The sequence below is a fragment of the Mercenaria mercenaria genome, chromosome 12 (assembly GCF_021730395.1).
Source record: "Mercenaria mercenaria strain notata chromosome 12, MADL_Memer_1, whole genome shotgun sequence".
NCBI classification, from domain to species: Eukaryota; Metazoa; Mollusca; class Bivalvia; order Venerida; family Veneridae; genus Mercenaria; species Mercenaria mercenaria.
The window spans coordinates 16,566,303-16,581,000 of NC_069372.1; the positions used below are offsets into that span (position 1 = coordinate 16,566,303).

Here is a 14,698-nt window from a genome sequence, read left to right on the forward strand (position 1 = left end):
CTTAGAAGTTTCCAGTGTTAACTATATAGGGTACTATAGATCTATAGATATGGCAATTTCTGCATCATAACTTTTGATATATTTGACCTTGAACTATGAAACTTTAACAGAATTTAGAGCACTATAATATGGTTGTGCGCACACAGTTTCGAACAGGTTTCTTTTCTAACTTGAGTTATTGCCCTTTAAGTTTCTAAAAATCCACATATTTGTACATAACAAATTTACCATTTGGCAGAATTTCATTAAATTTCTTTCATTCTCTTCTGTGAACATTAATTATAAACATGTGAAGTTGCGCACCCACACCTGGTCACCCACTTGCCTTGGTCACACCCCCTCCCCCCCCCCCCCCCCCCCCCCCCCCCCCCCCCCCCCCCTACAAAAACATTTTTTTTTTTTTCATTTCTTATTTTAGATTTTTTTCAAACCTTTCATGATTATTTATCAACATGCAAGTTGTACCATTCCCCACCTCACTCCTCCGCCCAGTCATGCCCACCACTGATCATGCATCCTCTGCACCCCCCCCCCCACCCTACCCCACAACTTCACCCTTTTACCCTTTTTTTTTATTCAAAGTATGTGGTCCGAATCAGCCAAAATATTTGGTCCGAATCAGCCACGGTCCGAATCAGCCTGTTTCCATAAATTATAATTTTACAGATTATCTGTAAATTTACAGATTGTGTGTATGAAAACTGATGAAATTACATTTATCCTCAAAACCACAGCTTGGAATTAATTGGTTTATTTACAGCATGCATAAATTCAGGTCATTTGTGGGTTTCAGCCATTTTTGTTGACTGAGTTTGTTTTGGCATTTTAAGAAAAATCAAAGTCAACAGAAATGACTGAAAGTTAAATTGACCTTTATTTATACATACCATAAGTAAATCAATTAATTTCAAGCTGCGATTTTGTGTCTAATTATAATTTTAGCAGTTTTCAAACACTTGATCTGTAAATTTACAGATTGAAAAACAGAACAGTCAGGGGTGTAACTGTTTCAAGTTATCGCAGTTTATAACCCTTTTGAGTTATTGCTTATACTTTCATAACTTGTTTCAGTTATCATAAGATATTACAAAGCCCTCCTGCGCCAGTTCCTCATTTTGAATTAGTCTAATGCAATTATTTCCTGAATCCTTGAACTTTTATCTTTCCAACTATGCAGTAAATTTTTTTAAACAAGGCTGAAAAAGTTTTACGCAAAAGTTTTAAAGCTATAAAACTCTTAACGTCCCATTATGCTTATCAGGTCATGATCAGACTAAAAGAGAATTTGATTAACCACAGTTTGCTACTAATTTCACTTTGAAGGTCACTTTGTGAGAACAGCAAAAAGACTTTTTTGAATAACTTACCTGAGTTAACTATATTTTATAACTAATACAGGTTATAAAATGCTTGAAAAAGTAACTGAAATAGGTTACATAACTTAAAACAGTTACACGCCTGACTGCAGAATGTTGCTGAATTAAACCCGAAACAAGAAAAGAAATAAATGTGGTTTAAGATGTAGCAGTTTTGGTTGAGTACATTTTCATCCTTTCAAACTTGAATTCCATGTATTGGTGAGGGACACCAAATTCTACAGGTAGGGGGCCCTCTGGGACACCACTGAAAAAGTGTCGAGGCCTGAAGGTGTGCCTATTCCTAACGATTTCGTAGTTATACCAGTGAGTCATAACTCATATGACAACACTGCTTGTCCGAAGTCAATGCATTCTTAACAAAAATTGTAATAAGTTAGAGCTACATGTACCATAGCCTTACTCATTTGGCTTATCGGGATGAATTATTTTATGATCTCAGCTGATATTTTATAGTTGTCATCCCTCTAAACCTTACCCCTATAAAATGAAGACTTTAAAAAATCCAAAGTCATTATATACAGGTCAGATTTACTTGCTTTAATAAATTAAACATTAATATTCATGTAGAATTTTTATGCCCCCCCCCCCCCCCCCACCCACCTCCAATGTTTGGGTGAGCACTTAAGAGTTGCCCTTGACTGTCTTCTGTCCAAATTTGTGATGTGCATATCTCAAAAGTATATGACCCAGAGTCATCAAACCTCACAGGATTATTATTCAGCATGGAAAGTTATGCTCCTGATGTTTTAATTTGGATTTCACACAGCCAGGCCATGAGTTATGGCCTGTGACTTAATGAAAAATATGCATAAAAGGGCATTAACATTTGTGTTGCACATAACTCAGAAAGTATTTGGCCCAGGGTCATGAAACATAGAAATATTATTCAGCATGTGAAGTTTCGTAGCTGGGATTTTGTCCCATATTTCTTTTAGTCCAACCAGAGTTATGGTCCTTGATTGTCAAAAATATTCTTAATGAGCGTTCAAGTTTGTGTTGCAAGTATCTCAAAAAGTGTTTGACTTAGAGTCATAAAACATTAGGGGATTGTTTTATAGCATGTGAAGTTGACATCAGGTGTTCTGTTTGTAACTTTACACAACCAGACCTTTTTATGGTCCTTGACTTGGTGAAAAATACACATAAAGTGCTTAAAAGTTTGTGGTGTATACCTTCAAAAAAATATTTTACCTAGAGTCATGGAAACATTTATTGGTAGGAATATTATCCAGCATGTGAAATTGTGCATCTGAGTTTTTCTCTTTGCAAGACCACAGTTATGGACCCTTTTTGTATATCAAAATGTACTTGACCTAGAGCCATAAAATATTAGGGGATTAATATATAGCATTTGAAGTTGTTAACTTGGTGCTCTCTTCTGGATTTCACTCAGCTAGACCAGAGATATGGCCCTTCACTTAGTGAAAAATACACATAATGATTAAGAGCCTGTGAGATGTTTCACCTAGAGTCATGAAACCATACACATTGATAGGAATGGGGGACACCTGTGTCCTATGGACACACATCTAATTTCCTTTGAATCTTTCATTTTCAGTATTTACACAACATAAGACTTGACAACAAGAATGAGTAGTGACTACCAGGAGTATCCTGATGTTGTTCAGGAGGTTCGAGGTGCTCTTGTAAGTAAAGTATATTTGAACTTGAAGTTTCTGTATTGTAGTAAATGTTCAACTGATATAAATTCTTTAAAGTTCTGTGTGAAATGTTTAGATTTAAAGAATATTCAAAATGAGCTATACATATTAAACATTTCCTCTCCACAGATATAAACATTGTTTTAAATGCATCAGTTATTAGGGTAACTAATACGTTCACGATGCAGGGATGCCCATAAAATATTTAATTCATTCTGTGCTGACTTAAGCACCCCTCACCCCATTTTCCAATAGAATACATTGTATCTACAACTTGTTTTCGGAAAAGTTGTTTTGAATCTGCACACATGTAAATTTTGTTGAGGTAAGTGAAAAAGAACACTAGTTTTCAGTTAAAGGTAAATTTTGTTCATTTAGTCAGATTAAAAAAATATCTGTGGAGTGGACATCTCTGAATATAGACTCAGTTAAATCATTTGACTGATTTACAGAATCCAGGTCGTTTGAAGTTTCAAGGTAACAGTATAGTGTTCAAGAATACAAAGACAGGGAAAGTAGACCAGTTCCAGGGAACAGATATAGACCAGGTGAAATGGTTGAAGAGGGCCAGAGGTTATTGTCTCAAAATAGTCTTACACAGTGGACATATTCACAGATTTGATGGCTTTAAAGAAGTGGTAAGTTACACATTTCGGTAGAGGATGGTAGGTACATGTATGTGTATAGTTGTTCAGTTTTTTTCTTAGTGCACAACAGATTTCTTCTGAATGTGTGACTGTGAGGTATAATTTTGCCATGGACGGATGATTTAAGAAGAAAATATAATCATGCCAGTGTAAAGATTGTGTAAAATTTTAAGTCTGATGATGGAAAGGTTACATATATTTTTTTGGTTGTAAATTGCCACTTTCTGTTCATGTATTGAGCTCTGGCTTGACTCACTGTTATTACAGGCAGAGATAGTCTACTGAGAGAGTCAGTTTTGTATTGGGTGAGGTAGTTGGCTGTGTACTGGTAGGTGAAATAGTCAGCGGAGTACTGGTTGGTGTCATAGATAGTCAGCTGTGTACCTATCGGCAAGATACTTGGTTGTACATCAGTTGGTGAGAAAGCCGTGTATCATGCTGTATCATGTATTTGTTGATAAAACTTCACTAGTCTCTTGAATTTTCTTCTTTAGGACCAGGAGAAATTGGGTTCATTTATATCACGTAATTACAACACCAAGCTTGAGACAGTAGATCTTTCTGTTAAAGGCTGGAACTGGGGACAAGCTAAATTTGAAGGTAATTATGCTGGTAGAGTTCACTTATATACAGAACTTGTTACCAATGGTGATAGCCAAGTTCCAGTCTGAAAAGTAGCAAAGTCATGTCAGTAATGGCAAGAGAGACTCAGTTTTAAGAATTGTCTGACATTTGGTCAGAAGACCCAAAATGACCGGTCAGACCGAATGGAAACGTGTCTGACCGAAAACATGTCATAAAGAATAAATAAGAACAATAAATAAGAACAATTAGATTTCACATACCATTCCATATTTTGTCTAAACTGTTTGAGATATGGCTTTGAAACTTTGAACACTTCATCACCATCATGGTCACACATTTCCATATAGTGCAAGACTCCTCCAAATCCACAGAAGCAGGTACATTGTTTGTCTTATCTATTCGTTTTCTTTTTTCTGAAAATCTCTAGTAATATTTTGACCCTTTACTTTTATCATTTCTTCAAATAATGGAGCGTGCTGTCAACAGACAGCTCTTGTTTGTCAGACAGGTCTATCTGTCTGACGGGTTTTTGCAATGACTGTCATGTGGCAATTTTACAACTGTAGAAGGACTTGTTATTTGAGTCATTGGTTTATATTAACCTGTTTACAGATCTATATCAGCTTAGATAGAGAGTATATTGTTGTTATCAAACCATCTAGATCTGGTGGTATTACACATTGCATACCTGACACATCAAGCAGTGACCATGGTCTGACACTGTATATAGAACAACTTTAAGTTTTAGAAAGACGTATTTTCTGCATATGAGATGAAGACATTAGTTAGATGCAATGCAGATAATAAAAAGGATGAATTTGTACTTACATAACTGTATATATCCAATAAGTATATATATATATATAATATAGTATATTCAATACTACGACAATTTATTCTGTCATGAATTCAGGTACAGAAATGAATGAAATTTTCTTTAGGTAATGGACTGAACTTTGTAATTGACAACAACCTGGCGTTTGAGATACCCCTGAACAATGTATCACACACAACAACAGCAAAGAATGAGATCACACTGGAGTTCCACCAGAATGATGATGCAGCGGTCTCGTTGATGGAACTGAGATTTCACATTCCTGGAGATCCAGCCAATCAAGAAAAAGACACAGTTAATGTAAGTATTTGGATTTTACAGTACAGGTCCTGGACTTGAGTTTTTAACTGCCGAAGTTCAGCAACATTAATAACTTAGCTGGAATATATTTTTAAGTTGATATGGCACAGTTTTTGATTCATTTTTTATCCCTGAATCTGGGGATGGTTAATTTTAAAGCCTTACTAAACTCAATACACAGTCTTGTCTTGAGTCATAATTTCATTTCTTTTGAAGTCTGGAAGGACATATCAAGGTCATAAGTCTTTCGACTCTTTGTTTATGCAGGAAACTTGCTAGTTCTTGCAGGGACTTTGTCAGGATTACATGACAGCTGTATCTTAACTGAAAAAAGTGAACTTTTGAAACTTACAAAAGAGTCTTAAACCTGTTCCTTCATAAAAGAAATAAACATGTTATTATAAAGAAGTTTTACTTTGCGAATATGTAAGTGCAAGCCAGTGTTATATTAGTTTCCTCATAGGAATCAATGTATTTTCTTTTTGTAGAAAAATTGAAATATTTTATTTACAGAAAGTTTAGTAGCATAGGTTCTGTTTTACAACACTGCCTTGGGAACTTAGTAGTAATAGACATTTTTTCATGTAGTTGATGCTGTTGACTAGACTATTGTCTGTGATATTTTCAGGAATTTTATAACCAAGTGATGGAGAATGCTGACATTATACAAGCTACAGGTGATGCTGTCTGTGTGTTCCCAGAGGTGCAATGTCTCACACCCAGGTAACTATAGTTACTGACAACTTGATTACACTTGATCTTTAGCCTGCGGGCGGCAAGTGATTTTTGCCTCTGCGACAAGTGTAGACCAAGATCAGCCTGCACATCAACCTGCACAACCATGCAGGCTGATCATGGTCTGCACTGTTGGCTATTCAGTAGTGAAAACCCCTTTGAATAATAAATGGTACTGTCAAAGTTGAATGATAGACCAGTCCATTTTAGAAATTTAGCAGGGTAAAGGTTAATGTTACATTTACATTCAGTTCTTTGTATGATGTGTAAGTGTATAACTTAAGACGGTATAGAGGGCATTTATATAAGATAAGATGTAATGAAAGCCTTTATTGACTTTCTATTCCTAGCTTTAGCATACTTGACTTCTATTGTTATAGCAAGGAACTGTTAAGTGGGAAATTTGTGTCACCATTTTTTCACAGTTTGATAGTTTGATACACAACAGCAAAGGATTTGTGACTTGTAGCAGATTGCATTGTGATTTAAGAATGCATAATATGCCTGACTGTTTTGAATTTTCATGTTACTCTGTGAACGTTAGAAAAAATTAAACTTTTTGAAATATTTCCAAACCTATAGTTAATATGGTGAGTATTTTACAGCATGTACACAACAAACAAATTTTTGTCAAGGCATTGGCATCATTGACTCACGTGCAGGTGATTGTGTTTAATTTGGATATTTTTTAGCTCGACTATTCGAAGAATAGTCTAGCTATTCTACTCACCCTGGCGTCGGCGTCGGCGTCGGCGTCACACCTTGGTTAAGTTTTTGCATGCAAGTACATACAGCTATCATTTAAAGGCATATAGCTTTGAAACTTATTTATTCTTTTTCTAGGTCAATTACCAACCTCACTGGGTCAAGTTCCATAACTCTAACATGTATTTTGAGCAAATTATGCCCCCTTTTGGACTTAGAAAATTCTGGTTAAAGTTTTACATGCAAGTTACTATCTCCAAAACTAATGCAGATATTGAATTGAAACTTCACATGTGTCTTCGGGGTTATAAAACTAGTTGATAGCACCAAGTCCCATAACTCTGACCTTCATTTTGGCCAAATTATGCCCCCTTTTGGACTTAGAAAATTCTGGTTAAAGTTTTGCGTGCAAGTACATACAGCTATTACTAAAAGGCATATAGATTTGAAACTTATTTTTTTCTTTTTCTAGATCAATTACCTACCTCACTGGGTCAAGTCCCATAACTCTGGCATGTATTTTGGCCAAATTATGCCCCCTTTTGGACTTAGAAAATTCTGGTTAAAGTTTTGCGTGCAAGTACATACAGCTATTACTAAAAGGCATATAGATTTGAAACTTATTTTTTCTTTTTCTAGATCAATTACCTACCTCACTGGGTCAAGTCCCATAACTCTGGCATGTATTTTGGCCAAATTATGCCCCCTTTTGGACTTAGAAAATTCTGGTTAAAGTTTTGCGTGCAAGTACATACAGCTATTACTAAAAGGCATATAGATTTGGAACTTATTTATTCTTTTTCTAGATCAATTACCTACCTCACTGGGTCAAGTTCCATAACTCTTAACATGTATTTTGAGCAAATTATGCCCCCTTTTGGACTTAGAAAATTCTGGTTAAAGTTTTACATGCAAGTTACTATCCCCAAAACTAATGCAGATATTGAATTGAAACTTAACATGTTTCTTCGGGGTTATAAAACTAGTTGATAGCATCAAGTCCCATAACTCTGATATGTCCCCTTTTGAACTTAAAACTCTTTTGATATTTAACATTTTGGGTAATAATTTCCAGCTTCTGTGACAATATTTCGAATAGTCGAGCTTGGCTGTCTTATGGACAGCTCTTGTTATTTTGCAGAGGTCGCTATGATATCAAGATGTACACAACATTTTTACAGCTGCACGGTAAAACGTTTGATTACAAAGTTCCATACACATCAGTCCTCCGGTTGTTCCTCCTTCCACATAAAGATGGTAGACAGATATTCTTTGTGGTAAGTTATTTGCAAGTATATTCATCTCCTAATGTTCCTTCTTCCAATATGAAATGGACAGGCACATGTTGCCAGAGTAGGAAGTGTATTTGTGCTTTTTTTGCCAAACAATCGTGGCATTTCAGTTGTAAAAATTGATCATTCATCTTCAGTTGACATCTTACTGGTACAGATTCCATGTATATGCATGCATCAAGCACTGAAACTTTTAACTTGTCTGACTTTAAAAAAAAGTCGATGAGGTATTATTGTCACTGTATATTTGATGCTGTCATTGGTAAAAGGCTTTTGTTTGGGCCCACTTTTTCTCAAAAATTAAGAGTTATACCTTTAAAGCTTTGCACACTTATCTATCATCATTAGATGAATAAAAAGGCCAAGAACCATAACTCTCACTTGCATTGTTGTAGAATTATCTCCCTTTATGTACTTAGAAAACTAGATTTTCTTGGTTAAAGTTTTTGTTGAGGTACATTTATCTTGAATCATATAAGAGCAACATCTCATTATCTTACGTCAACATCTCATTATCTTACGTCAGTGGAAACTAACAAATCTCTGGTCTGGAAAGTGTTTGGTATTCTGAGAGTGCACAGTATTTTGATATTTTATCAAAAAACTTGACTGTCAATGGCAGTTCTACAATCAATGTAGTGTTGCAATTTGTTAATGAGAAGTTCTGTATAAATTTCAGGTGAGTTTAGATCCACCAATCAAGCAGGGACAAACGAGATACCATTTTCTGATATTACTGTTCTATAAAGATGATGAGATGACACTAGAATGTGGACTGGGAGAGTATGTACTGTATTAATCTTAATTTTTATTTTTTTAAGCCCGTGAAATGGGACATATGATCAGCTGTAGCGGGCAGTTGGTCAGATGCCATCCATTTAAGTTGTCAGCTCTGTAACTTGAACAGTTCTTAACCAGTGTTCACCAGACTTGGTCACAATGTTTATGGGATATAATATCGCAGCCAAGATCAATAACCAGGTGGATTAGCCCAGAGGCTCTGGAGTTATGGCCATTGAATTACAAGAAATTGTGAAAAATGATGGTTTCCTCTAACTTATGTAGTTCACCAGACTTTGTCATAATGTGGATAGGAATAATAGTTTGGCAAAGTTCAATAACCAATTCGATCCTCCCAAGATTCTGTGGAGTTATAGGACTGTGTCCACTCTCTAACTTGAGCATTTCTTATCCAGTGTTCACCAAACAAGCTCACAATGTTTATAGCATCATGTATTGACCAATTTCAATAACCAGCTGAGTTTCCCAGAGGCTGTGTTGTTGCCTTCAGTACAAAAAAATTGCAATAGTTTTGTCCACTCTCTGACTTGAGTGGTTCTTACTGCTAATGTCCACCATTCTTGGTGACAAAAAAATAACATCTAACGTAGAACTGAACCACAACACACTAACATACTTTGTTTTATTTTCTTTCTGTCCTCGCCAGTGAATTAGAAGAAAAGTATGAAGGCAAACTACAAAAAGAAATGAATGGACCAGAGTATGAGATTGTTAGTAAAGTGTTCAAGGCAGTAACCACAAGGAAAATCACAGTACCAGGCAGCTTCCTGGGGTAGGTCACACCTTGTTAATATAAATTATCTTAATTTAGTTTAATGCATGAGTAGACTGGTTTTGAAACATGACCACATTCTTTTGTTTGTACCTTCAGGCATAAGGAATTTTTTGGAACTATCTTACTTTGTCTAAATGAATTCTTAATTTAGCTGTCCAGAATATCACATGCTTAACCAAGCAGGGGAAAAAAATCTAATTTCTTTAAGAAAGAAATAAAGTTTAAAATATTATCACATTTAGTACATAAACAGTCATTATTTGTTTGTGTACTTATGCATACTAATAATGGCACCAAATTAAGTTTTTCCAAATACATGAAAATAATTTTGTTTCATAAATAATGATCACAGTCCAATATCAGTGTGATGATAAAGTATAATAATTATGTTGGTTCTTCTTTTTAGACATTCGGGTACACCAGCAATTGGCTGTTCCTATAAAGCCGCCACAGGTCTTCTCTACCCACTTGAGAGAGGTTTCATATTCGTGCACAAACCTCCCGTGCATATCAGATTTGACGAGCTTGCTGCTGTAAACTTTGCTAGAAGTGCTGGCAGCACGAGATCCTTCGATTTTGATGTTGAGACAAAGGCTGGAAATGTGTATACTTTCTCTAATATTGAAAAGTAAGTCTGCAAAAATTACTTAGTTTCGAGTTTAAAAAAGCTAAGCAAACTTTCGTTTTTCTTCAGTTTTGATTTACATTTGTTTAAGAAAGATTAGTTATTTCAATAGGTCTTAAGAGTTTCTCTTTATGATAAAACTTATGATTGTTTTGACTAAACTTATAAACTTATAGCAGGTCATTCTGATAGTGTTTTATTTCATTGATACTGAAAATAAAGGTTTACGGATTTGTTTTCAAAGTGACTAAATGGCCCAGCAAATGTATGTTGAATGTGGACTGGTCATATATTACGAACCATGGACCTGTGATTTATATAATATGTTCTGTAATATGTTGTGTAATAATTATTTCTATTGCCATTTTAAAGTATAGAATTAATGTGTTCAGGTCTTTATGCCAAAGGTAAAATATAGATGAAAAATGAAACATTTACAAATGCAAAAGGTGCTGGTTTTATACTTGACCACATTCTTTTGTTGTTTTTGTAGAGATGAGTATGGAAAACTGTTTGAATTTGCAAAGAACAAGAATCTAAGAATGAAGAATATTGGCAATAAGAAGGTGAGTGTTCTTATTGTATTCTCCTCATGCTGTAGGGAATACTGAATGTAACTTTCTTGACTTACGTTTATTTCAGAATTGAGCTAATGCGCTTGACATCTTTACTGACACTGTATGATAATGTATGAGTGTTAGTGAGTAGCACTGTTTGCAGAATTACTTCTTGATTTCTATTCATTTATTTACAAATATTAAACATTTCTTATTGATTCCCTATTTATTAATGCCAGGCACCAGGCAGGTAGGCTTTCGGAAACCATTATTCATCTAGCTGGCGGCTCATCAACAAGTCTCGCTATTATAATGACACCCACCTCTGATGACACTCAAACTATCAACTATACAGGAGTGGGGGCAGGTGCCTTGTTCGTTAAGCCACCACAGCTAGATACATATTTTGCAGTGATGTCTTAGTCTAGGATACTATTTCAGAACAATGTCGGTGACTATGATGGTTTAATGTATATTTCAGAACAGTGTCAGTAACTATGACGATTTAATAAATATTTCAGAACAGAGTCAATGACCGGCGCTTTGATGTATGTTTTAGAACAGTGTCAGCAACTATGACGCTGTTATATTGTTTTAGAACAGTGTCAATTACTGACGCTTTGATGTATATTTCAAAACAGTGTCAGTAACTATGACGTTATTATTACGTTTCAGAACGGTGTCAATGACTATGACGCTATGATGGACAGTGATGATGAGGATGGAGGACATGATGCCTACCTGGAGAGAATGAAAGCTGAAGGGAAGGACAGAGATAGTGATGCTCTCGATGATGACAGTGATTCTTCTGGTGAGTGCTTGTCTTTTAGTGAAACATTTACTAGATCACAAGAGAAGGTTAAGATGGCCCATTGTGATGACCCACCATACGATATGGTATCTGTCTGTGAACATTTTCTCCAAACAGCATTTGAAACTGTTTGGTCAGTTTTGATAAAAGTTGGCATGGATGTTCCTTGGATCAACCCCTTTGAAAGTTATTCGAAATTTTCATATTTGGCATAAATGTTACCCTAAATGAGACAGATTGTGGCATGCAGACCACAGGTCCCTATCTGGGAGGTCAGTGTCACACTGGAAGTCAAAGGTCATGTTACCTCAGCCATAACTATGATATAAATGGAGCTCTCTTACTATTATTATTAGCTCACCGAGCGCAGTGATCAGTCGCCGTCCATCCGTCAATCATTCGTCTGTCTATTCTCTATTCACATGATAAAGTTGTAGAGCATCTTTTGAAACCAAGAAGAAATAAACTTTTCAGATGAAGATTTCCGACCGGAAGACTCTGCTAGTGATGTTGCTGAAGAGTATGATAGTAACCCTCCAACAACATCAGAATCTGATGAGGTAAATATCTCCCCAAGATACTTCTTCTTTCATACATTAAAAACATTTTTCTTATAGTACATTTGTTTTCTATAATAATTGAGTGTCCTCCCAGTATGGCTGTCACTTTTATCTGCAGCAAACTTGTTGTAATCACTAATGCAAAACTGCTGGATCATTTTAAACCAGGCATAAACAGAATAGTTATGGCCATCATCCTCAGGTTGGATAATTCCCCTGAAATTTTTGGTTTTTTGCTCGACTATTCGAAAAATAGTCCAGCTATTCTACTCACCCTGGCGTCGGCATCACACCTTGGTTAAAGTTTTGCATGCAAGTACATACAGCTATCATTTAAAGGCATATAGCTTTGAAACTTATTTTTTCTTTTTCTAGGTCAATTACCAACCTCACTGGGTCAAGTCCCATAACTCTGACATGTATTTTGAGCAAATTATGCCCCCTTTTGGACTTAGAAAATCCTGATTAAAGTTTTACATGCAAGTTACTATCTCCAAAACTAATGCAGATATTGAATTGAAACTTCGTATGTGTCTTCGGGGTTATAAAACTAGTTGATAGCATCAAATCCCATAACTCTGACCTGCATTTTGGCCAAATTATGCCCCCTTTTTGACTTAGAAAATCCTGGTTAAAGTTTTGCTTGCAAGTACATACAGCTATTACTAAAAGGCATATAGATTTGAAACTTATTTTTTCTTTTTCTAGATCAATTACCAACTTCACTGGGTCAAGTCCCACAACTCTGAAATGTATTTTTGGCAAATTATGCCCCCTTTTGGACTTAGAAAATCCTGGTTAAAGTTTTACATGCAAGTTACTATCTCCAAAACTAATGCAGATATTGAATTGAAACTTCATATGAGTCTTCAGGGTTATAAAACTAGTTGATAGCATCAAGTCCCATAACTCTGACCTGCATTTTTGCCGAATTATGCCCCCTTTTGGACTTAAAAAATCCTGGTTAAAGTTTTGCGTGCAAGTACATACAGCTCAGGGTCCTCCCCAGGCCATTTCAGCCGGGCGCCGTGCCCAGCTAAAATATCTTAGCGCCTGGCTTTAAAGTTTCAATATATAAATTTTCATGTATACATTTTATCACCTGTAAAAACAACCAGTCAATAATTACCTGTTTTAATCATGCCTGCAGACAAACTTGTTAATAATATAGTCGTGAAACGTCGTCACGGGCAGTGTTACAAACAATCTGGTTATTTTACCGCCAACTGTCAAATTGTACTTTTGTTTTCGTCACGTGCATGACAATTTTTTTGCAAACCACATTTTGTATTAAACAGAAATAAAAAGGGTTTAAATACTTTTATATATCAAACAAAATTTGATATCGTGTGTAATTAATTTTGGCAAAATTGAAAATGAAACTGGTCGGCAGAAATTGACGAATGTGTCCAGTTCACTGAGTTGCAGACAAAAAATAATGGACGCTGGTAGTAAATGCCAAACCATTAATATTGTACTTTTCATATCCAGCAAGTAATAGCTAGGCTATTTTAATAAAACTACCTGCAAAACTTGCAAAATTGCAACTGCTGTCGGCGAAAATCGGGGAAAAATCATACCGAAAGTGCAGGATATTTAGGATGAAAAAAAATTCGGATAAGTCAAAGCATATAGTATAAGAGAAGGTAGATAACATCAATAATTTTATCAAATCACTTTTACTTAAATATTCTTTCATGAAATCAGCTGCATATCCAACTAAAACACGAAACACAGAATTATTGGAGATTGTATTTGACACTACATTTAAGTAGAAAATAGACCAACATACATAGTTCTCTCTAAATTGCTTTGCTTCTGTAAATACTCAATTAATGCAAGCATATAAGTCACAATGGATATTTTCTTTAAAACCAGGATTAAAAAAGTAAATCAAGTAGAATATATTAAATAAAGATTCTATTATTGATTTCTTCTTGATTTATTCTTTTTATATACTTAAGCTAACTTAAATATTTTACAAATATGCTACAGTTTCAGAACTGTTTGATATTAGTCTTATAATTCATCACCTCAGTTTACTTAAATTAATCATATGTTTATCACGATAAACTGCTGAAAAGTGTACCCGGCTATAATTCCACAGAGCCCGGCTATAACAAAATCGTGAGGAGAACCCTGCAGCTATTACTTAATGACATATATATTTAAATCTTATTTTTCTAGATCAATTACCAACCTCACTGGGTCAAGTCCCATAACTCTGACATGTATTTTGGGGAAATTATGCCCCCTTTTAGACTTAGAAAATTCTTGTTAAAGTTTTGCGTGCAAGTTACTATCTGCTGAACAAATGCAGATATTAAATTGAAACTTCACATGTGCCTTCGGGGTTATAAATGAAGTTGATTGTATCAAGTCCCATAACTCTGACATGCATTTTGGTCAAATTATGTCCCCTTTTGAACA

At 35.2% G+C, this 14,698-nt stretch overlaps 1 protein-coding gene across 2 annotated transcripts in view; it reads left to right on the top strand.

Moving 5' to 3' along the window:
- The window catches only part of LOC123533130 (FACT complex subunit SSRP1-like), a 299,019-nt gene that overhangs the window by 271,767 nt on the left and 12,554 nt on the right, over window positions 1-14,698 (top strand). The window contains exons 2-13 of one of the 2 annotated variants that reach the window (XM_053519297.1): window positions 2,938-3,025; window positions 3,493-3,678; window positions 4,182-4,287; window positions 5,214-5,407; window positions 6,036-6,130; window positions 7,989-8,124; window positions 8,819-8,922; window positions 9,587-9,712; window positions 10,122-10,343; window positions 10,834-10,906; window positions 11,573-11,708; window positions 12,183-12,268. The exons of the other annotated variant lie outside the window; for it this stretch is intronic. Of the exons in view, the coding sequence (XP_053375272.1) occupies window positions 2,969-3,025; window positions 3,493-3,678; window positions 4,182-4,287; window positions 5,214-5,407; window positions 6,036-6,130; window positions 7,989-8,124; window positions 8,819-8,922; window positions 9,587-9,712; window positions 10,122-10,343; window positions 10,834-10,906; window positions 11,573-11,708; window positions 12,183-12,268 (1,521 nt within the window). The 5' untranslated portion in view covers window positions 2,938-2,968. The remainder of the gene's footprint in view (window positions 1-2,937; window positions 3,026-3,492; window positions 3,679-4,181; window positions 4,288-5,213; window positions 5,408-6,035; window positions 6,131-7,988; window positions 8,125-8,818; window positions 8,923-9,586; window positions 9,713-10,121; window positions 10,344-10,833; window positions 10,907-11,572; window positions 11,709-12,182; window positions 12,269-14,698) is intronic. 2 annotated transcript variants of the gene reach the window in all.